Below are 25,476 nucleotides of genomic sequence, written 5' to 3'. Positions count from 1 at the left end.
ACTTTTCTATACATATTTTGCAGAAGTTCAAAAGAGAGAAAGCAGTTTATAACAATAGTTCAAATTACTGATTATTACATGAAACAACCAGAAATATTCTGATATTTTTATCTACTCAAAAAGATGATCCAATGTATTTGGTGGCAATATAAAAGCATTGTATGTATAACATCTCTTAGAAACATTAGACTATATTCAATTTAATTCTAAACACATGTTCTCTAAATAAAATTATTGGGCTATGCAGGGAAACTTTTGTACATGTACCTTCAATTTCCTCTGAGAAGCACAAAGGAAAAATAGGAAAGGAAATCATTAAATGGAGTGAAAACATAACTTAAGAAAGAAAAGTTAAATTGAAAAAGAAAAATGCACCTACCACACTCAACCGCTTCCTCATCTTAGAACAGCCAAAAAAACAAAGTATTATTGTTTAATGCTTCATAAATAGGAAAAAATTCAGCTATGTGAGCTACTCTCAAATCCTCTTGACAGCACCTATTACATCAAGGCATATAGCAACATACCAGTACTGAGTTTAACTTACATGTTTAACTATACTGTTAGAAAAGAACCTAAAAAGGCATTGAAATATTATGTGCACTTTAAATTTCCTGCATGAGTGTCTTCCAGTATTCATTTGGTAGCAATGACTGTACCCAGTTGTCATGGAAGATCTCTTTGGTAAATGCAAAGTTTGTTAATTCCAATTAATCAGTCTTAACCTAGAATCACTACTATGAACATGATCTCAGTATTTTTCTGCACTTACAGTAACAGCTGGTACTGCCCCTGGAGATGGATTTTGAAGAGCTCTTTGGTTTTGGCTTTTTTTTTTGGCAGTCTACAATTGTACTGAAAACATGCTGAAAGAATTTATGTACTCTTCTAATTTTTTCTTTGCCATTACCCTAACATAGCAGACTTTCTGCTTACCTATACTAATCTGCTGCCTTAACAGTAGAAAATATGTTTTTATAATCATCTTTGGGCTTTCATGGAAAAGCAAGATAAAAATAATGAATTTTTGTTCACAAAGATAGCATATACACTAAGGTGTATATTTATAGAGAGATTTTGCAACCTACATCTCATTCAAATTTCTTTTAGAATCTGGTAAAATATGTCTAAAATGTAAATATGTCTAAAATGGAAATACTTCATAAGCTTCCCATGAAGCTTGTCTTTCCTTAGAATGATGATATGGAAGAGGTATTCTCAATTCATGTCATGAAATGGATGAAGAGTCTCTTCAGCCACAGGAAGAACACTGTTTTGTAGAAACATTTCTTGGTACCTTGTCTCCTTGAGGAGTTACATTTTAAAATACTAATTTGGAAGACTTTTTTGAATCTTAAAGTTTATTTCCACACTCAAGGTGACCATCTGGTTTAAATAGGCTGGGAAGTCCTCTAAGGTTGAACACTGTTTGGTTGACCACATCTGGTGCCTTGAAAGAGTGCCGACAGCTTTGTGAGTTGAGAGTGAAAGTACTGGATCCACTTTCCTCTCTTGACCTTAAAAGCTCCCAGCTCTTGACAAATGCACTAAAGCTGGATCTGGGATGCAGGCTGGCTTCCTAGTACTATTCCTTTCTCCTTCCATGTGCTGAGAGACCTCTTACATATTGTGATACGTACAACAAGTTTTACTATATTTCCGTTTCCATGACTTTCAATAGTCTGGAGTGTATCTCCTGAGAACAAGTCACAAATGCTCAAAACCAGTTCACATAACTAGACTTTAAAATAGTCTCCTGAATTCCACAAAGTTTTTTCACTTAATTAGTGACTGTGCATATTAAAATATTGTGTGAAAACAAACAGGTCCTCATTTATGAACCAAAAAACTAGACCAGGAGCAAAAGAGATCAGTATGTACAGGCACACACGTGTAGAGGTTTGTACACTCGCTTAACCCTGACCATGCAGACTCAGAGGAGTCCTGCAGGTGTGGTGGATGGTTCAAGGCTGAGGAACAGCTGAAGGGAATCCAGGCTTCTGGGCAACCCCTGCCAGGAAAGGGAATGCTCTTATCCATAAGGGAATGTTAGAATTCCCAAGTGAGCCAGCTGACTCCCAGAGAGCAAAAGCCAAAATGTCTACAACCTGTGGTTTAATGCTGAGAGAAAGTGGAGGACTTCTGAACTGTTTGTATTTTGTTAAAAATCTTCTGAATACTGCTGTGGCTTTCTTGGACTACTCTTAAGGTTGACAATAACAGTCTGTAATGAAAAGATGTTGGAAATCAGTGGGTTCTCATAGGTTGTACACATGTAGGAAGTACATGCCCAAAGTTCCAAAGTTTAGAGACTTGAAAAATTGGGGCCAATACAGTTTCACTAAATTTAAGTGGGGTGAGAAAGAAAATAGATGTCTGGAAGAAACAAATAAGAGACTAAAGGAGGTCAAAGACCAAAGAGGAGGAAATTTGATGGGAAATAGGAAAACACAAGTGATGACAAAAATGAAAAAAAACCAAAACCAAACCAAGACATAAGGCAATATAGAACAAATAAAACACTGAGAAAAGAAGAAATACAATCAATTAAATGTATTGTGGTAAGAAAGGAGAGAAAGCTCCAAAGAAAATAGTCATGGAACAGGTTTAGGAAACAACAACAAAGCTGTAACAAGACATAAATGGGAAAAAAGAAATAGGAAACACAAGCGCAGTGGATGCGTAGGAAGTAGGAGTTTTTATTCATTTTAGAAAGGTTTCAGCATAGCCAATACGCTAAATTATAGCGAGGAAAACCTGTATCACATACACTATTTGGGTTTGGTATGTATTTTAACTGAAATATAATCAAGATTTGGTTTTGGGGGCCTCACCTAAATTATACTACTTATGAAGCTCAAAACCAGGGCCACTTCCAGGAACATTCTCAACTCCTTGGAACAGTTCAGCACCAGATTAAGATTTTTAGCTGTTGTTGACTTTCTTTCAACAAAATTTCCATCAAAGAATTTTACTTAAATGTTTCGCAGTCTAAAATTAGATCCAGCAGCAATGTTCTAGTTTCTTATCACAAGCAAGTTACATTATCCCCTAAATTATACTGCACTTTAGTAAGCAAGAAATTGTGAGGTACAATGATCTGCATTACAGTGAATAAACACTCAGGATTTTTTCGTGATTAACAGCCCCACGTTGCAATCAACACTGATACTGTTTTGCAGGTTTGTATCTTATGGAGTTTTGTATACTGAACAATACACATATGTTCATGCTACAGGAAATTTAAGATGATCTAATTTAATTCTCTCATAAAACCATCAGATAACAGTATCTCTATGAAGACAATTTAGAAAATGAAGAAGGATAGTCTTGCAGTGAAGGACAGAACAAGAGTTTATGAGATCCATTTCCACTTCTTTCTCTTGTGACTTTGACTCAAATGTCATCCAGCTTCAGGTTTCCTTAATTTCTCTGTGATAACAGGAAGTCAATATTTGTAAGGACAGGAGACTTTCTGAATAAAAAATGCTAATGTGCTAATTTAACTCTTCAGGTCTGGTTTATGCGTTTTTACTCGTAACTACCTGCAGGTGGGCAATCAAGTTTCAAATGAGAACACATAAAAATACTAAGAAGAAAGGCAGAGTTAAGATTGTGCAACAATTATAATAAGCAAAAGAGTCCTACTATGCATTTATCTTAAATGTTTGGTCTTCAAAGGCAAGTGGTAGAAAGCATTTATTCTTTTAGCCTGTTTAAATTCTTTTGTTGGCAGAACACAATTCTCAATTCACAAGACACTCAACTATGGATAAACTGGGTTACATCTTGTTTGAATGAATACCATTTGGCTGCAGTTAAGTCTTTCCTCTTGCTCATACAATGCCAATCACATATGGTAAATCAAAATTGAAAGTAAAATGGGTTTTAAGCCTTAGAAAAACTAAATGATGATGGCTTTGCCACAGTAAGTATTTACATTTAGCATCAAATATACAGAACAAATGTATTTTCATGGAAAAGACATCTCTGAACAGCTCTGTCATATATGCTGCATATGTACACATATTTACACTGAACTATATACATAGGGTATGGATATACACATACGTATGCACTGTGAATGTTAACAGAAGTTACAAGCTACACTAGTATAAAATATAAAGTTACCAGTAATTTTCATACCAGAGACAACACATACATAACATAAGAATAAACACAGTAACCGCTGTGAAAGCAAAATTATGCTGAAGCAATATAATGTCTCAGCCGATTATTGTAGTTTATAACAACTCCGGAACAGTAAGTTATTTTGATGTTATTCAAAGAATATTTTTTTCTCAAAAAAACAGGTGATCACTTTTGTCTACAAATCAAAGTCAGCTAGACATGCAAGAATGACCAAGCCTGTTGGCAATGACTATTACAGTCAAAGCATGAGTAGTCTTTGTACTCAAGTTAACAGACTGGGAGCTATTAAACCAATCAACTCCTCCTTGTACCGAGTCTCATGTCACTTCAATTTAGCCAGTATGCAGCAACAGGAGAACTCACAGAGACGACTCTGGCTGCGAAGTTGTGTCCAAGCTAAGCGACCTCTTAAATTCAAGAATGCTGTTAAGCATTACTGAGGATCACCAGGTGAGCAGGTTTCTGTGGAAGTGGCATTCAGCAGTGGCTCACAAGCTCAGACACGCGAAAGCTGATTGCATGCAGGCAGTCACACCTACTGCCCCTCCTTCTGTCCCACAGAACTCCCTCACACTTGGTCAAGTGTACTGCATGTCCACCATCCCAGCATGCAGAGGGTTAGTCCCACTTACAGAATGCCATGCATCTCCTATTCCTTTGCTTTCATTCCATTTTCCCATTTTCTTTTCTACACTGCTTGTTCTTACAGTTTTTTCCCCAGTATTTTTCCCACAGTTTGAATGCACAATGCTGCTTTTTGCTGAGAAGTCATTGCTGTTAAGTATTGGAAAAGAATGCTGAAAATGCTTCAGTGGATTGTTATCCCTCCATCATTTCTGCGCTAACCCTTGAGGCTGGGAATTAACATATGGATCTTAGCAGTAGGTCAGATCATCTAACTGCCACCTATCTCATACTTTTTAAACTTATCAAATATTACTGTTGAACTGAGTAAGGTTTTCTACCAATAATTGCAAACCAAATCAGGTCAGAGTTCCTGTTAGTAGATTTTGGAATCACCATTTCAAAAACTTTAACAAAATAAATATGCTAGTGCTATATTTAAAAAGAATCAATAAACAACTGATGTACAATGCAAATAATAACCATAGTAATCCTCCTGCATAGTAATGTAAATTGCATTAATCTAATCATTTCAAAGCCCATTCTCTGTGGAATTTTGCTTAATGGGGTTTATGGGCAGCTTTTGTTCAGCTCTTCTTTCATTGCCGCAATACCCTCTTCTTTTCTTTCCCCTCAATAAACAAACTTCACTTCCTCCTTTATCCCTTTGTATTTTTTATTCCTACTTTTTCTGCATCTTCCTCTAAATGTAAAACCATGTCTTGTCAGTGCAGGCTCCACCTACATTATTGGTTTCCTTCAACTGTATTCCCAGATACTATCAGGGTGTGCACCTTTTCCATTTGCAAATGAAAAAGTGTGACTTCACTTACCTTTCAATATGGAGTGTACACTGTTCTGCCCCCTCCTCCAGTGTACATGACATGTTACATGCTTTTCATTTTAATGGGTACAATGTGCAAATGATTCTGTTTTCTCTTTCAAGAAAAGGGCTAAATGCTGGGAGAATTATGTGTATTTACCCATAGACACAATGAAACAGCTGACCTGGCTATTGAATTGAAAGACTTGGCAGTTCCATTATAAACTGATCCTTTTAATATTTGTAACTATGTTGAGTTTCTGTTTTTTTTCAGTGCAAATAACTTAGTGTAAAAGTGCTGCAGAAAGTATTCTCTACTCTTTCCTCAGTAAGTGTATGCATATGAGCATCACTGAAGAGCCCACTTTTATTTTGCTTCCAAATTTATGATGCACAAAAATGTGTACAGATTAGAAACTTTACACAACATGCATTGCTATGCTGAAAAGAGTAAAAAATTCCAAAAAGAAACAGAAAGAAGGGTTCCCAAAAGTATTATAGTCTTGCAGGTTTTGAAACATATTTAATGTCCAAAGTAAATCCTGACAGATGTTAGTTTTACTTTAAATACATTTGTTGACAGTTTCAGAGAGGTCTTTTTCTAGACAAATACAACAGTCCTTTCCAGTTCCAGAACTGGCTTGAGAAGAGAAGATAAAAGAAAGTTGTAAGATACTTCTTTTATGTTATATGACTCACTATTTTTCAGATTAATTTTCAAGTATAAGGACACTACTACCCTGGAAGCCCACCTAAAAAACCAGAGCTGACTCACATTTTTTGGGCATCTGATAAAATAGATTATTCTTTCTTGAGTCTCTCTATTAAAAAAAAAGGTATGTACCCATGTTTCTTCCATATTACAAAACATGGGAACCATGTAATGAGTTGACTGAATAGAGCAGGCCAACATCCACTGCTACATACCACATCTCAAGAAAGCTCCCTAGTGCAACCCCCAGTCCTGTCAGCTCTGTTCAGGTCAACAGGTTTTCACCTTTTTTGGAAGCCATTAAAACATCTGCTGGCACACTGCCCTTTCCCGTCAAACTGGTAAGGAAAATTCAGGTCACACGACTGGATGGGATCAACTGCAATAGCAAGCAGCCTCTCAATATACAGCTAGTTCAGGACGCTGTACAGAACATGTTTCCTTACACAATTACCCTTCCAAACACTGGAGAATCCTGTATCAAGCTGAAGGCCTCTAGGACAGGCTTAGAAAAGAATATGATGAAATCAAGCATCACCAGCTTCCCACCTTCACACACAGGACTATAACCATTGGGTCATATGGCGTATTACAGCAAAGGGCTAAAAACACCAATCTGGCCCAGCAGGCCTTTCCAATTTTCTGTTTTCTATGTTACCTTCCTTACATATTTCCAATATTGGCAGAATGCTGTTTGTTCAGCTGAGCAATGCATGATTTTCCAGAATCTCCCAGTTCTGGCAATGTGACTGGTGCACAAATATAGACACGGCCTCCACATCTCACATCTTCACTTCTATGCTTGGTACCATCAAAAAGCTGACTAACTTTAGAGAGATCACAAATACATGGAGTTTCCCAGCTTACATGGAATCTTCTTGAAAATTCAAGCACGTGGAAGGTTTTCCTGAGAGCAAATGAACAACATCTGAGTCACAACATTTTTTCTATGGCTGAATTCTGATCTTTAAATTGCCTTCTCTATGAAGGGTCTGAATTTCCTCCCAGCACTAAAATCATGTTTAGTCTTCTAAACGAATGGATGAACCTCTACTCAGAACAGCACTTCCTCTCTTCCCATGGAAATCTGACATATGTATCAACAGATTGTCTTAAGAAATGGGGAAGAGGGAGAATGACAAACCTACACTACTCTGCAGTCTTTCCTCCTTCAAGAGGCCCCACTTCCTTCTAGACAGTATTTAGCTGGAATTTGTTTTGTTCAAAGAACTTCCAGAGGAGAGCAATAATAGGCATACTGCTTGACCCTAATCTTCTGTCACGTTTTAAAGGAAAGGGGAGGAAGAGAAGAACTGTTCTCCCCCACTGAAGCTTGTTAAAGCGAAATCAGAGGAAACAGCAGAGACAACAGTAGACATTCTACTGTGGGTCGTCTTTGGGTTGTAATTTTGACAATTCCTAATCAAGTTCAGGCTGCCTATTTGGAAGTGTGAGATGCATCTTGTAAAACTTTTTACTTGAAGGTCACTAGAAAGATGCAGTCCATTACAAAAGGATTCATGCAGTGTTGCTGCAGCAGCTGATTTACCTCTGTAAAAGCACCAGTGCCACCTTAATTGAAGGCTCTTGTTGAGGGTATTATCCAGATTCAAGAACAGTGGGCAGAGAGAAATAGCTATAATCTGGGATCAGATACTTTTCCAAAAATGGGGCAGATCAACTTGACCTAGAACCTAGAAAAACAACAGATTTACTGCACTCTGGAGGAGCTCCTCTTTGGTTCTAAGATCTATGTAAATTAGAAAAGCTATAGTGCAATCATAAAGTCTGTTACTGTAATTACAAAGCTAATCAAGGCCTTTGGAGTTAACAGTAGCATTAGGGCACACAAAGTGTGAAATGGAATGAAAGATAGAAAATGCAGGTTGTTAGAAAAATAACAAATAAAAGTAATTGTAAAGCTTCAGAACACAACAGCCATAGCAAGAAGTTAGGAAAATTGCAATAGAAACCTTGCTGAGGAGTCTTAAAATTTAAAGCATTTAGTTATACACTTAGTGTGGCACCATCCACTGTTTGCCGTAGTATCCATATTTTTTGTTTCAATGTTAGAGAATGAAAGGTCATTGCAAATTTTCAACCACTTTCTGAAAACTTCTAGCTGAACTCACAAACATGTTTGTATTTAAGATTTAGATCCTACTGAAGTGAGATAGTTTCTTACATTACTCAGTTTGTTATGAGTCTGTATAACTGAAAGAAATAACAGGTCAAGTAAAATATGCAATAATACTTAAAACAGATGTTGATGTAAATTCCAGTGAAGAGAAAATATTTGTTTCTATGTATGAACTTTCTTGGAGCTTATTTTTCTTATACTGTGCAACTACTGTATCTAAAACTGGAGACTATTAAGAATGAATTTGTTTAAAAACCAGTAAGAAGTGCTTCTGTGAATGTGTATCAATGAACTGAATGTCCCAACTTTTAAAAACTGTAATGCTTCACAGGACACAAAAAACTCACCAACTACATGGGGGGAAGAAGGAGACACTACTAGATCTTTTATCTTACTCTCAGTATAAATTTCACTGTGTTGATGCAGTTCAAATTACATAAACTGTTGAGCCAATTCTGTACTATTGCAACAAGAAAAGAACACTCTTCAACCTTTGAAATAAAATGTATCAAAATATTAATTGGGCTCAGAGCTTCAAAACCAAGTCAGAGGGCTGGGAAAAAATTGTTAACTATTTTAAAGCTTTTAATTTCAACATAGGTATTTAGTTTCCTACTGATACAAGTGACCAAGAAGCTATCGTGCCCAGGAGAAATGGACCCTGTAGTCACAGGGCTGAAACAAATTGCTATTTTATAAAGTTAGTGATCTGGAGTATTATTTCTATTCCAGGTTAACAGACTTACATGATTTTCTGTTGGAAATTTTCAGTGGCTGAATCTGCACTTCTGGTCTTCTTACTGCAACTCTCCTATAAAATGGGAGGTAGTGGGGGAAAGACACAAATGCCTCAGTTTTCACTTTAAGTTTGGGATTAATAAACACTGAACATAATGAGACTTTTGCAAAATATCTAGGAGATTTTGTATTAAATTAACTAAAAACAATGCATTCTATTCACAATCTAAAGAAGTTAAATCTTCAGCCTCAAATTTTTGTAAGCTCTCCAAAACCTGCTGCAGTTCTTACTCCTGCATAGTACATCAGAGTGAATACAGATACTGATGTACAATTTTCCATATGTTTTTTCTTTCAATCTGGATCAGTGTGATCCTATCAGTTTTTGTCATTATTAATTCTAGCCAGAGAAATAAGGAAATCTAAAGTATTTCAACATGTTTCCAAATTCAGTTGTCTTGCTGCAAATGCACATTTATCATATCCATGTAATCTATGAGCACTACACATGCCAGCTATGCTAACTTAACAACTCAGCAAATAAGACTATTCTCACAAAAAATAATGAAATTATGATTCTCAGTAGCTCACCTCTCCTGGAAATGCTTTGAAGGGATCAAGCCTGCTCTGGGATTGGCATCACCTTCGTGTTTGGCCTGCCACCAGGTTGCATCATCCTGGCTCATGATCTGAAGGATATCTCCTTTTCTGAAAGCAAGTCCAGCTTCTTTACAAGGAATTGCTTTATCCTCATTAGGATCATAGTCAAATAGGGCTCTGATAAACATCTGAAACAAACCAGTTTTTATCTTCAGAATCAAAATATTAAATGTAAGCCAAAGGTATCTCTCTTTTCTGCTTGTACTGTTCAAAACCATCAAACTAAAATAATGTAAACATTTACTACTGTAAAACTTCCTTATGGATGTCTAACATTAAAAGTTCATAGGGAACGTTCAATTCATGGCTTCTCCGACTGCAGCCTCAATGGAGTAAAGACTCTGTGACTGGAGGCAAGCAGCACTTTGCAGGTGCAGAGTGTGCCCATGTGGGGAACAGAGGACAAGGTACTTTTGAACCAAAATGCCATCCAGTGTCTCCTGCCTAGTGCATGATGGAAGAAAAGGAGCACTTGGAACCAAGCCAGTTCCTCGCAAAAGATGGAAGATTACCCATGTCAACTTCACAGCTGTAGAGTTCGGGTTTAAGAACCATGTTACATCCACTCATAAATTCAGGACGTGCCTAATGAAGTGTATGGTGCTACACATTGTCACATTACAAAAAGGGAGTCCAGAGGCATAAATCCCATTCTTGTTTCTGTCATCTAAGCAAACAGTATGTATCCTCAGCCTAACAGATACTGCAATAGCTTCTGAAATAGTCGTGTTTACCTTGCCTTCCTTCATTGGCATTTCTTCCTTCACACTGGGTATAATTTTAAATGTAATTGCTCCTTGAGACTGAGCCTGGTAAACATTTGAAAAGAAAATGCACTGAGAATTAAGCTGTACATTTCAAAGAAAACTTAAAAGATAAAGAAATTCAAATTAATTTTAAAAATACTCATATATAATCAATCTATCCTCTCCAAAGCATGATCCGTGGAGTTTGAGTTTCACTAAATCAAACTTTATATGACAAAGATTAATATACCCACTTGAAATGCCTGGCTTTATTCGCTTCACTGGTGGGCAGAGATGGACTATTAAAAACTGGGACCTGTATGATTACAAGGTCCCACTTCTGCACTGAAGACAGAAGAAAATACTACAGCTAAAATGTATGCGTATTAGAAACAAGTGTTGGACTCCTGGCACAGTTTGGACATCCCTGGAAAAATCAAACTAACATTTCATTTTTAAAAAAAAAAAGATAGAAAAATTCAAACAGGCTTGTGCCATATTTACCATAGAGAGCTATTGGGGGGAATTTATTCTCTTGGCAACTTTAAGAAACTAGAAAAGAAAAACATATTTGAATACAGTACGTGTACTAAATGGAAAAAAAAAAGCCCTCCACTATAAATCTTAAAACAAGTTAGCCATCATCAACCACCTCATCCATTCATCTTTCCTATATCCCACTTAAAGTGCGTCTGGCTGCATTTTACTTATTAACCACAATATATTCCCACTGCCTCAGTGACACTCTGCTATTGAAGGAAGTGCTAATCAGTTGGAGCCTCTGCTACTATTGCATGCAGCCGACAAGTTTCATAAAACTCGCAGAGTGCAACAGGCAGCCAACGATTTAAGCAAAATGGAAACAGGCCTGTCCACTACCGAGCGAGACGTAGTTCTGCCGGCGTGTCTGCGCTCCAGGAGCTCACTGTTTGACAAGCAGCAGCCAAGAGCTTATTTCACCCGTCGCAGGACTGGAATCGATAACTTTGTTACTTTTGAAACAAGCTCTAACCAGCTTTTGATGTTTATGCTGTACCTCGAAGAGGTAAATGGCGAAATTGTTCACACCTTTTCTAGTGATATTGTGTTTCTAGACATTTTTAAGTATTAATTTTTGCAGGAAAATATGGTTCTGTAGGGAACATGAAACCATATAGCAAGCATGAATATCGGCAGGCCAACACTTGAAATGAATCATCTTGCTTACTGAATCGAAACTGTGAGACACTTACTCCATTCAGCAGGACAGCAAGGTATTTATGTACGTAGAAATGCCTGCAGCATGAATAAAAGATTTGTTGCTACCCTCATCAGTTTCTTTGATGTAAAAATACTAAATATTTCTGAAAAGGTCTAAATGATTTAATTTACAGTAGTGTTTCATAAGTGGGTAATGAGACCGGTTTCAGAGACTGTGCAGTTCAGAGAAGCGCGAACAGAATAATATATATATATATATATATGGCTATTTACCACAAATCAATGTCATATAAAATCTTAATATACCAGTCATATAGTCTACCTAGAATGTGTGTTATGAATTAATTGTTACATGGAGTAAATGTATTATTAATGCAAACATTTAAAATAGTTTGAATTCAACAGATCATAGTGGGCCTTAAAATCTGTAGATTATACACTGAAGTCTGCAACATTCTGAAACATATTTATAGCTGTATTACTGCCTTTAACTCCTTACAAGTAACCTGTAATTGCATATATAGATGTCTGTGTGTATACATATATATATATATATATATATATATATATACACACATATATAAGGGGTGGAAAATCGCTCTAAAAGAAAAGAAATAGAGATTTGTAAATGATGGCTCTGGAAGAAAAGACATTTTATTAGAATACACTTTTTTCTAAGAAATATGGTAAAAATCGTAAGTCTAATTACTTCTTCTTGATACTCCTGAATTAATTTTAAAATGCTCAGTATTTACCAAAATGTGTATTATTTCTTCAGGTTTTTTATCATCTACAGGAATACCATTGACTTCCCTCAGTTCATCACCAACATGAATAAGACCTACAGAAGAAAAAGAGGAGTTGTGAAACTGTAGGTATGTGTTATACAAAATATGCCATTAACATTCAGCTTGTTTCTCCCTTGTTCATACACTTCAAGCTCTAACATAAAAACAGGAATATATGGTGAATGTAACAACAGCTACTGTCCTCACAGGTAAATTTGAAATGGTTGGTTTATACGTCTCCAGGTCTTCCTCCTAAAAATTAGTACTATTTCTCTACAACTTTTCTGGATGTTTATGCAGATGTTTTAAAAATCTCTGTGCCAATTCTTCTTCCTCACATACTACTTTCTTTCTGCTACACAGCTCAAAGTACTGCAAAGATCACTTAGGCTGTGAGTGCTAAATTGTGGCACAAATGCTTGCTAGTTTATCAGTATCTATCTATCTATCTATCTATCTATCTATCTATCTATCTATCTATCTAGATTTACTCCATTACCCCAGTTAAGAACAAAACACAGCTGTCCTAGATTCTTTTCAGTGAAAAGAGGCCCTTTAGTGTGTAATTCAGGACTTCTTCCTTAAGTTCTTGCAGACACTGAGCAACCCAAACTAAACAATGGCAGTCAAGGATGTGCTGCTGTTATTTTGAGAACTACCATCCGAAACTCCGAGTGGATGTCCTAATATAAAATAATGAGAGCACCCTGACTTTCTCCATCAGGAGGTTGTAATCGGTGCATATCCCATCATGGCGTGATTCTTGGGGTATGTGGTTCAGGGACAGGAGCTGGATTGGATGATCCTGATGGGACCCTTCCAGCTCAGCATATCCTATGCATCTGTGATTTCTAAGTGGATGTCTTCCACTGGAAACAAACCATGATGTATCTAAGAAATCCCTCTGTATCTGCTAATTCAAAGACACCTCACTGCAACTGAATTCAGGAAAAAAGAATCGGCATGAATACCAGTACTGAAATAACACTTTGCAAAAGTGTTCAGAGCCCAAATACTTGTCATAGGATTTAATTGATGTATTTCATTTCTACAAAATATGCCATTTAATCTCATCTTGTTCAGAGTTCTAGAACTTCAATGGCAAGTGCCAAGCAACACCTTACCACTTCTATCTGCAGCTCCTCCACGCATTATCCTGGCCACCACAATTGCACCAGTATGTTCATCTCTTTTAATAGTAGCTCCCTTGGGTGGAAAACAAACCAAAACAGTTACTTGGTTAATCTTGCCATATTTTTAATATACTACACTAAAAAACATTTGATATGTAAAACTGCAAAAAGTTGACACTGTATTAATATGTGAATAAGTCAGAAGTGATGCTTGCTCATGAAAGACTATATAAAATATGTTGCTCTACTACTATCCTCTCAAAATGTGTCTTCCATTCAGAAGTAACTCATGCATTCTGTGAGTACACAGCTTAAAAAAAAAAAGGAAAATTATGGAAAAAGTTTGCTTTTAAACTTCATGTTAAGTGCAGTGTGCCTCACTTGAGGTACTGCTGCTAAAATTGCACCAAACTACTGCTGAAAATTGATAAATTTATAAATTCCTATATTAAAATAGGCCATATTACATGCTATGGGTACAAAAAGTGTATCCGTAGGTGTTGCACTTTACGGTTGGAACTGCCTGTGCATTCAGTGATCATCATTTTGTTGTACAGTGTTATCAATAAACAAAGATGAATTTGAGAAATGCCCCTGTATGTCAGGGCTCACCCGGAATACTCAGAGGACAGAAATGCAGAGGAGTTGAGAACATTTCCTGGGTTAGTCATGACTCTTTTCTGACATTGCACACAGTGCAAGGCACTGAGATAAAACGACATTGTGCAGTTAAAGTAGATACTGTCCTGTATTTGTTGATTAAACATGAATATCATGTTTATCAATACTTCAATCTTTAAGTCTTTCAGGAACATAAAGTTGAAAAAGGTACAAATGAATAAATGACAGGGCTGAGATTTCTCTAGAATTAATAATTTTACTGACTGCAATTAAACTTGTTTCCCTTTCCCTCTCCTTCAAAGATGGAAATATAGCACAAGTCATGAAAACAAAAAATGGAAGATTAATTTATATTTTTATATGCAAGTTGCATTTATTGCAAATAGAGAAAAAAACCCCAGTCACCCCACAATATTCACTCCCGCTGAAACTTTAACAGTAGTCAGCACACCACAGTAAATTGATGTTCTGTATTTGTGCATTTCATTTTGCATTTTACATTTATTAGTAAGAAATTCTATCCATAAGCAAAGTAATTTTGCAAATGGCCAGCCTTATTCTTATGTATTTTTTATTCTGTAATTATATCAGTAAGCATTTTGTTTGCATTACAGCTTCAAATTAGCCTGAGAGTTTCTAAAGTACAGGTTTACCTGCAGCTAATCTTCAAAAAGTCACGATTAGACTTCTGTACAAGCAGAATTTCATATCATTAGGAATATATTAAACAAAGCACTAAACCCCTCTAGCTTATATCTCAATATTAAGTTCTGACCTTGCAGGAACAGCTACTCAAGTTTATTGTTAATACTTGAAAAGTTCTGTTTAAAAGTCAAAAGCTTCTTTTTTTCCCCAAATATATCCATCGAAAAGAAAAAAAGTAGCATTAGTATGTTAGAGGCAAATACAAATACAGGACATTTCCATTTAATTGTCTGTATAAAACAGAGGCTTTCCTAACTAATCAGGGCAAAGTCTTGACCAGAAAGGCTTTTTGCCTTTCACCCAGAAGTCAACACTAATAATGCCACCAAATGCAAAAGGGAGGTGATGACTGACAGCCCTCCCCTGTGCTCACCCCACCACCCCAGCCCAGTGCTGATGTCTGGAAAGTGGTTCATCATTTCGCTGGGCATTTTAGACAGACTAGAAAAAAACCTGCATGCAATTGAAGACCATGGTATTGACCCAGACAGCATCTGGAAGTAACAATAAGGGTTTTGTTCAAGTGGAACAGTCACTTCATGTTCTATGTGATTATCACTACAGGCACAACAGGAATTTTTCCAGCACAGATTAGCTGATCTGAAAGACAGCCTGGTGAAGGTAACAGGTAAACTGGAATTTTCATACAAAGGACAAAATCATGTCCAAAATTACAGGGAAATTATTTAACCGAAGTTTGCTCCCTGTCAATAACTCCTCTATGGCAAACCCAAAGTGAGTGGGCAGGTCCATGAAAAACACTATTTATGTATTTTGTTGTACCTGTAGCACCCAAATTAAAAAGGAGGTTCCTTAAATTTCATTTCCCTCACAATTTAGAAGTCTTAAAAAGAAATCATATAACACAACTGGATTCTTTTTGAAAACCTGAAGAGTTGATTTTCTGAAAAAGCAGCTTCTCTTGTAATGCTGCCAACCCTGCTTAAACTATGAGGTATATATAATCTGGCAAGAAATTCTCCTTATAAGATGTTCAGCTGCAGTACTTTAAGTTACATGTGCAATGCAGCTCCTCATTTAGAGCTTTAGAAATGGAAGAAGGTTAGACTGGACCTTGAGAGCTGGAAAATATTTTCAGTGTTGTGAGCCAAAAGTGTAAGTTACCCTAAATGAGACATATACAGATGTAATAGCATAGCTCAGTTTAAAATACTTTTAAAGAGAAAAATAAGGAGTTTGGGAGCCATATGGTGATCAGACCAAGAAAATGCCTATAGGTATACCATGTAAAAGCACTAAAAATAATACAAGCTCCTTCAGCAAGGTTCTCTCACTGTTTTCTGATTGCCTTTTTTGGTGTAGTACCACTGATTGGTAAGCATCGTTCAGGGTTTCACAGACGAGCTTTATTAGTTCATCCATTTATCTTCTGCTTCCTGAAGACAAACATTATAAGTCTCTACTTTTAAAGAAAGAAATACTAGACTGTAAAATAAATTACTAATAAAAGAATTTAAAAATATTTGAAAATTTGAAAATATTACATCAATATTATTATTGCACACCTTCCTGTTAAACAAAAGCACATGCAGATGTTGAACGCAAATAAGTACTTCAATAAGCCTTATTTTAATTCATTCTCTATTGAAAAAGCAAGTATCAGTTACCTACCTTACAGAGTTAATTAAAAGTTGATGCCCACTTACATGTAGACTATATACACTAAAGCTGACCCTACACCCAAACTAAGCCCAACAAAAAAACAGCTGGCTTCTTCCATTAATGAGAACTGAGCTATGGGGAATAAGTGAAAGGCAAGTGGAAACTGTGGAATCTGCACAGGCAGAACATGTAAATTACTCTCTTAAATCACCACAATTCATTCTACCCAAGTTCAGCCATGGAAATCAGTTATGTAGTTCAAGATAGGTGTCCTATACTTAATGAAAACTAATAGGCAGCTCTAGAGAATGAATCATCCTTTCATTAAGTCAGGCATCTTAAAAAGATGGCATGGTCCACTCTCTTAACTATAGACATGGAATGTCATAGAGGTTAGTTTGGAAATGGCTAGATTTATGTGAAATTAATTTGTGTGACATCTTCATGTGAAGAAGCATCCTATTCAGAATAACAGCTGTAATAAATCCAGAGTATCATTTCGGAGCTGGAAGCAGTGAGAGGCCAGGAACTGAACTCCTGGTAGTGTCATTGTACATCTCAGATATCAGGAACATGGCTGTGGCTGAAAAAGCCCTGGAGAGGTAGGAGTAGGTAAAACTGTCCAAGCTATCTGATAAAAAGCCTAATTACAGCCAGGAGAATTTTGAATTGCCTCTAAAATGGGATGTTTCTGCTTCTCTTCATCTAAGTTTCAGAGATTATCCAAATTTCTTTTTTAAAATAAAACTTCCTAACACAATTTTACTTCACTAAAGGGACACTGCTAGAATGGTACTTGCAAATAGAGCAAATTAAAAAAAAAAAAGACCAAATCAAAGATCTCTTCCAAAACACTGGGGCAAAGTTCAGCATGGATTTCTGAACTGATGAAATCTGGCAAACAGAAGGGCCTCCCACTAACCATGTGTTTCCCTCTCTTTTGAAATGATTACTCCTGGGAACTCCGGCTTCATCATACATGATTAACACTGGCTGAGAACACCAGTGTGGTGCTTAACTCAGAGAAAAGCACGAACAAGTACAAGAGGAAATGTGGTGCAGTTTTATATAAAAACGGTCACTAGAAAGAAGTTAAGAGAGTGACTGATTTGCTTGACAGTCAGTACAGTTAAAAGTCATCCAAAGGAAATGCATTTCAGAATGTCCTGGGTGCACAACTGATATAAAGCTCACGGCTTTGCAGGAAAACAATCTCTACTCCTTGGATACAAATAGAGGATGAGATTGTGATGGAAGTGAAAGAAAAGTTCAAAGAGCTCAGTATCTCCAACAAACCAGACAATCTCTATCCCAGTAGAAATATCGTATGGTACCTCCAGTCTCAAGCTCAGTTGCTCCTATTGGTAGATTGCAGATATAATGCTGCAAGTGGAAACAGACTTTTTGACTGGAGAATAATTAATAGATAAAGTGAACAACTAGAGAGCCTTTGACATGCACTAAGAATTTCCAAGACTTTAGAACAAGCTCTGAAGAAAAAGCCTTTAAAAAGACATGGAAATAAATAGAAAATGAAACTGTAATTAGCTAAGTAAACAGAATATGGCATATCCTTTCTTTAGTAAAATACCTTTGAGAAGCATAAATCTAACATAGTGTAAACATGTCTATTTATTCTGCCATGGTATATTTTGCTAAGACTTTATCTGAATTACTATCCATGTTTCTTCTCACCCTTATCTAGGGAAAAAAATCTAGGGAAGACAAAGACACAGAAAATAGTTTTTTTGTGTATTGTGGCAATGGTATCATAGCAAGTTCACTGTAAAACTACCACAAAGAAATTAATGTTTGACATCAACATGGATAATGTAAAAATGGATTGAAGGTGAGCTATGGAAGAGAAGGAGGACACTATACACTATTCTTTGAACTCTTCCTGGAGAACAAGTAACAAAACCTACCATAAGCTCTTCTCCAACAGAAATAAAAAATCAAGACAGGCTGAGGATCTGGAAAGATCACAAATACACCTTTCCCATCCAGCTAAGGTACAACCTTAGAAACGCTGATTAAAGGACAACTTTTGGAAGTCAAAGCAGGACTACTGTCAATGCCAGACCAGGTCAGCCAGTGCCTTATGATACAGGTTGGAGATTCCACATGTTTGTTTAGTCTGCAGCAGTGCTGAACTTCCCATATAATAAAATACTTATGTTAATCCTTCATTTAAACCTCCCAGGGTGTCCAGTGCTTTATCATCTTTCACTTCTGAGGAGTTTGACTTTACTGTCCCTGGGAGCTCCTCACTCTCAAATAGTTGTAGGCTGTAATTAGCTCACACCCTTTGACTCCTCCTAGTAACAGCTCTATGACAGATTCCCTTATAAGGCTGTTTTTGCCTGGGTAAATAAAGCCTTAAACTGAACAAATGAATGTTTGGAACTTATTCTTTCTTGTAGGGTTTGCTTATTGTTTATTGTAGTGTTTTGCAGAAAATATTTTCAGTTGTAATAGAGTTCATGAAGTATGTGCTTGTAGCGTCTAGTAAAGATCCAAAAATCCTTCTCTGTTACCTTTTTACCTCCTTAGCACAAGAGTTGAGCTAAGTGTGGATGCACCTTTTAGGAAAACATTCTGGGTTTGGCTACCACAGTGCTAATTTTATTCATGGTGCCTCGTATGGTGTTATAGTTTAGATTTGTGACAAAACAGTGTTGATAACACAGGGATGATTTAGCTATTGCTGAGTAGTGTTTGCACAGTGTCAAGGCCTTTCCTGCTCCTCACCACACCAGCCAGGAGGCTGAGGGTGCACATGCAGAAGGAGCTGGGAGGGGACACATCTGGACCAGCCGACTCCACCTGACCAGGGACATCCTACACCATAGACTGTCATGATCAGCAATAAAACTGGGGGAAGAAAAAAAGGGAGGATGTTTGCAGGGATGCTGGGTTTTTTTCTCCAAGAAATGGCTACAGGTGAAAGGGACCCTGCTCTCCTGGGGATTTCTGAACATCTGGCTGTCCATGGAAAGCGGTGAATGAATTCCTTACTTCACTTTGCTTGCACATGAAGCTTTTGCCTTACCCCTATTAAACTCTGTCTCAACCCACGGGGTTTTTTTGTGTTCACCCTTCCAATTATCTCCCCCATCCCACGGGGGAAGGTGAGTGAGTGGCTGTGTGGGGCTGAGCTGCCAGCTGGGGTTGAACAGACACAGAGTTATCTGGAAGGAGCTCAGTGTTCCACCAGAGTGAATGGGCATGAGTGGAATTTGAGCAACAGTCCAAGGATAACTTTTAGCTTAGGCAACTCTATGCACCCCTTTAAGAGAGCTTAAAATCTCAAAAGCCAACATAGTATGTTCGTATTTCTTACACATTTTCAGAAAATCTCCCCCTTTTGTTTTAAAAATTACTATTATCCAATCCATTCTGAGATACTATTAGCTCAGTATTTAACTCAAAAGTCTTAGTAACAAATCATGTTTGTAATATGAAACTATGTAAATTAAGGTTTTATTAAGCTTTTTCTGACAAATTAGGAAAAAGTGTGTCTCATCCATCAATACTGTATGTTCAAATTTCCACACACCTTTCAGAATGAGTAATAAATACAAAAGGAAGTTTGTTTCCTTCCTCAAATAATTTCTTTGATTAAAAAAAAGCTTAAAGCCATAATTCAAATATTTTGGGAAACAGTATTTTGTATATTAAAACAGTAAAAACTCTCCCTATGGTCAAACTTGTAACTGTGCTTCAGTCACCTACAATCAGTCAATACGAAAATTCAATTCTTGTTTACAGATGCCAGAAATCCTTCAAGAATTAGAGTGACAGTAAGACACCTACTGTGGGACGAGCTACCCCAACATGTCTAACAAAGGCATCATTCTCCCACTGTTATCTCAAGTATAAAATTATGACTTTCTCAAAGTAACTCTGCAGATCTTTCTCCAGGATTGTTATCCATTAAAACAAATATCCAGTATAACATAAAACAAAGCTCTCACTGGAAAAGAGGAGGAAAAGAGCAGGAGGAAAAGAGTATAGTTAAATTTTATACAAGATGACTCCCACTATACAGCAAATAAAAATAACCAAATCAGTAAAGCATTTTAATATTCTTGTAATACAACCTAGGTTTAGTCCTTTCAATTTTCCAGATATCCCCATGAAGATATTAACTTTCTAGTATTCATAATGCAAAGTACAACAACAGACATCTTAAATTTGCCCAGATTTCAATTCAAGTATTTTAAAATATGTTTTTATACTTTCTTTTCAGTGTATTGAAAGGTCATGTTTTTTCACATGAATGCTAACAGGCACAGTTCACAACACAGGTCAAGATTTCTTTGGGGATTCATTCTCCATCTCTCATTTTAAAATAAGTTCATGATTCAAATTCAAGATAAAAAACAAGTATGTTATTGATCTAAATGGGCAGACCAGCCCACGTATATAAAGCTTAAACACCGTGAATGGACAAAATCTTACTATTCATATCATATGCTTTAATAATAATGAGTGTAAATGGAAGTCACAAGTGAATAATTCTGTTTCATCACTGTCTATCCACATTTCAAGTTAATGTCACCCATTCATGTTCATAATCTGAGCACTCCCCACCCTGCACACAAACACAAAACCCCAAAACGAAAGACAGGGCTACCTACCAATGGCTCCCGGTTTTTGACAAGCCTGATTATTTTAACTGAATCTTCTTCTTCATCAATATCATCAGGCATGGGGGGCAAGACAGGATCATAGTTCTTCTGAGCAACAGTATCATGTACAGAGAGCAAAGCCTGGAAACATTAATAGCCAGTATATTACTTGGCATCCAAAAGCTTAGGGAAGGCAAAGCAGAGGATATTATTTATAGCTTGACTGTACTACTGTGATGCATGTAGATTGAATATAATTCTTATAAACAATTTTAACACATTTCAAACTGATGAAACAACTCCATAAAATATATGTTTCCATATATACAATGTATGCAAGTAGTAAACTGTGGATGGAAAATACTCCTCATATGCACAAACACCACGTGCTTTGCACGTTAGCTTATAATTACAAGAACTACGAGGAGGAGGAAAACTAAGTCTCCAGAAGTCAGAAGGTAAATATACTTGTCTTAAATAAAAAAGTTTCTTTGATACAGTAGTCAGTCTTATCCAGGACTTCTGTTAAAGCACAAGATGCATGACTTGAAGCTGAGGCCCAACAATTCCCTTCACAGGAGCTCTGGAGCTTACCTGGTTACTGGATCCCCTTCATACTAGCTCCCTTTCTAAGAGTCTCAAATTAGCTTAGGAATTTTTAATTTATTATGGAATTCATAATTGAGATTGAGGAAGATTCTGCTGAAAATGATTTGGTTTAGGCAGATCCTTATCTACCCCACCTGTTGTATGTCTTGCCTCCTTCCTTTCTCTGTTTTTTCTCCAGTTCAAGCATAGCTTGGACAATAGATTTTTCAAAGAAAAGCCTAACAAAGACTGAAAAAAGGTTCCATCTTAAAAATAAAATAGTTTATGATCTTTCAGAAAATAAAAATTCTTGAATGGCAAAGGAAATTAGAAACCTTATTCTCCTAATGCTCAAGAACAAAATCTCAGTGATAAAATTCATGACTTTTTCTAGATACAGAACTCTTAAAGTTCTTTTCTAATTTGGAAAGTCTCCTTTATTTGTAGTACCTTTTAAAATGGTGAAAAAATGGTTAAGTAATGCTTTTCCTTTTGTAGAGAGAACTGTGCATTGTACCAGAAATAATGGCAACAGCCATATGTATAATTCTATCCACTGCTTTCAGTTGCTTCTGTTTTCAAATAATTGCCTCTAAATACTCAAACGCTTTTTCCCCAAGAGTCAATATTACTAAAGTTGTAGTTTGGACAGCAGAAATAATTTGCAAATTGATAATCTTCACAACAATAAAGTAAAGCATTTTGACAAATGTTGGAATGTTTAGGATAAAGCAGAACACATCAGTGTTGTTGGCATGAATGGCATTAGAAGGCACCATACCAACACCTGTAATAATTGGTCTATTATAACAATTAAAATCATGATTAAGAAAAAACTCCTTAATAAAGAACAGAAGATGGCTACATTTCTCTGATGCCAGTTTATTTGCTTCTTAATAATAGGCACAGAATATTTGACTGAGTACACAAATGACCAGAAACCTTATGTTCTGAAGGATAATGCACGTATTTTAAAAGGCATGACACTTCCGTTATGCTACTTCAGACTTTTTTTTCTGAATGGAGGAGACCATAACAACAGAAAACAATGTCCAGCCATCATGTCAAAAGCTGAAGGCAAAGAACATATGGTAATCTTCAAATTCTTAAATTTAAAGTTAGGGCTTCAAGAAAATAAATACAGAGGAAGACTGTGGCTGCCTGATGATAAATTGCTACTGTTTTACTAATTTTTATGCATATTGTACTACTTGATAAAAATAATTCAACACACTATTTCTGCTTTTCTTCCTAATACACAGTTATGAATTTGTACTACTCACCACCAGAAATTACCTCCAACCAAAGACAAGTTTTACTTTAGAACCCAGCTAAAACATTAGGCTAGCAAATATGGATCCTCCTAGAAATGTTTACTGTGAAGCATTACATATGTAAAAGCCATGCAATCACATGAAGTCATCTTAAGATGTATGTGAAATATCAAAGATACACTAAAACAAAACTAGCATTTGCTTTTACTTCAGACTACCTACAGTTAAGACTTCTAAAACTAGTCCTCTGCAATTACATTTTTCCACATAAAGCAAAGCTAGGGCACATTAAGGGACTGGTTCAATTTAATGAGGTTCTATAGTGCAGTTTAAAAACAATCAGGCACACAGAGAAAACAGATGAAAATAATCTAAAGCATCATTTCCAGAGTAAAAGGCAGCCACTTAAAACATGTTCAAAAGAACCTACGCTTGACAATGAAATTTGCAAAAGAAATTCTGTCCACCATGAGACTAAATTATGCCACCAGTGTTAGTGAGATACTTTCCTGCTCTGCCCACCGGTTTAGGCTCCTGGACTCTGCATGCAGAACAACGGTGCATCCCAAGCATTATAGACCAATGCCAATCGATGTCTGGTATTTACGGTCCTCTTGTTCACTCCCAACAACTGGAACTTATCAGCCCATCCCCTTCTTTTCCCAAAGAACATATTAAATCACAATGTACTACAGTTTTCAATGTAAAATCTTTTCCCCCAAACACAGTACTATTTCATCTCAGTGCAAAAATACATATTTTAGATAAGAGCAGGAATGTCAGAAATGATGTGCCTTTTCTCAATCAGGCTTTCAGAAGAGCTCTTGTCATCACAAACTTGTTTATGCTGTACACTGAACATACTAAGATTTCTTTCCTGCTTGTCTTCCATCACTGCTTTGTTTAATACACAACTCTCTGTCCACTGTAGTTGCTCTTGAAACAGTCATCAGCACAGATTTTGTGCAATAACTAATTTGCAAACAAAACTTATAAAGCCATTTTGATTTCACTTAATGTATTCAACCAGAAGTGATGAGAGCCTGTCCTTGAGAGCACTTCCATATGTTTAGAACACATGGAAAAACAAAGTAAAGGGACATTTCTTTAGCAGCGCCTTTGTACCATTCAATTAATATAATATGTGCTTAGTCCCAAAAAACCCTATATATCAGACCAGACTTGTATAGAAAAGGTTGGGACATTAAAAAGCAAACAAATGTGCCAAGAAATAAAACTTGAATCCTAAGATGATCAAGATTTACCCAGAATAATTGTGCAGTAAATGCACAAGGCAATGTAAAGGTAGCAATGTCCTCTTTTTGTACGTAAGAAGTGATCAACTTAATCATTTCCATGTTACTAATTTTCTGCCTCTCACAAGAAAACGGCAAGAAGTGCAGATCAATCATTATTGTTTTTAATGTTTCGGTGTTGTTTTTAAATACACAGCTCTTCGGAACTATACACACAGGACTCAAGATTTGGGTCATGTATATTTAAGCACCTCTGGAGAAAAAGATTTTGTTTCAGCTCTAAGTTCTATGCTTATGATTCACTAATGTAAACATGGTCCATATTTAGAACTTGAAAGAAGGTATGACTCAAACTCCCACAGCACTACCTAAATATAAATATTGATGTTCAGCTACATTTCTTAGACATGATCTAGCTGGAAAAGAATACCTTCATCAAATCTCTGAAATGTCTAACAACCAGTGCTGTATTTTTCATATTAAACCTATTGCTGATCATTTCACAGTTTATAAATTGAAATTTTACACTATCAACTTACACAAAGAAAATCTGACATTGGAAAAATTCTGAGTTCTTTTTCTAAACTGTTCTGAAACTTTAAATGTTTATTTAAATTGAGACTGTTATTAATGAAAACAGTTCTACATTTTGAAAAATGTGTATTACTTACCTACACTGACTACGTGAAACACATGACAAACAATGACAAATTTTACATTATATTTTGCTTCTGTTTATATTTTGAGATCTGTAAGTGCAAAAATACATCAATTAGCCCCTGACTCATGAACACAGCTCCTTATGTTTTTTAATTCTCATTATTTAGAAAAAAATCTCGGTTTATGCCTTGCTTTCTATAGGTATTTTACATTTAGCAGTCTAGAAAAACATTTTGGGAAAATAGTAAGTTAAGGAAGCAAAACAGAACAGGCAAAGAAACAAAAGCAGCCTCTTTCTTAATAGTACTTGAAAAAAAACAAGATTAAATTTAAACAGTGAATAGTTGTAGGCAGAAAATTCGTAGGGACTCAAGAACTAACCTTCATGACAGCCAACAG

General features: G+C 36.2%; 1 protein-coding gene across 6 annotated transcripts in view; it reads right to left on the bottom strand.

The window, feature by feature from the left end:
• MPP7 (MAGUK p55 scaffold protein 7) overlaps nucleotides 1–25,476 on the bottom strand; it is a 151,429-nt gene that overhangs the window by 26,114 nt on the left and 99,839 nt on the right. For 5 of the 6 annotated variants that reach the window (XM_071560040.1, XM_071560035.1, XM_071560037.1 and 2 more), the window contains 6 exons: nucleotides 21,309–21,440; nucleotides 13,708–13,789; nucleotides 12,551–12,636; nucleotides 10,584–10,658; nucleotides 9,781–9,977; nucleotides 9,198–9,262 (listed from right to left, as the gene is read on the bottom strand). In XM_071560040.1, coding sequence (XP_071416141.1) covers nucleotides 9,198–9,262; nucleotides 9,781–9,977; nucleotides 10,584–10,658; nucleotides 12,551–12,636; nucleotides 13,708–13,789; nucleotides 21,309–21,440 — 637 coding nt within the window. The remainder of the gene's footprint in view (nucleotides 1–9,197; nucleotides 9,263–9,780; nucleotides 9,978–10,583; nucleotides 10,659–12,550; nucleotides 12,637–13,707; nucleotides 13,790–21,308; nucleotides 21,441–25,476) is intronic. The other variant, XM_071560039.1, reaches the window with a different exon arrangement.

This window comes from Pithys albifrons, chromosome 7 (assembly GCF_047495875.1).
Source record: "Pithys albifrons albifrons isolate INPA30051 chromosome 7, PitAlb_v1, whole genome shotgun sequence".
In the NCBI taxonomy this organism is placed as follows: Eukaryota; Metazoa; Chordata; class Aves; order Passeriformes; family Thamnophilidae; genus Pithys; species Pithys albifrons.
Note: the sequence above shows the minus strand (reverse complement) of the source record. Positions and strands in the feature narration are given on the sequence as shown.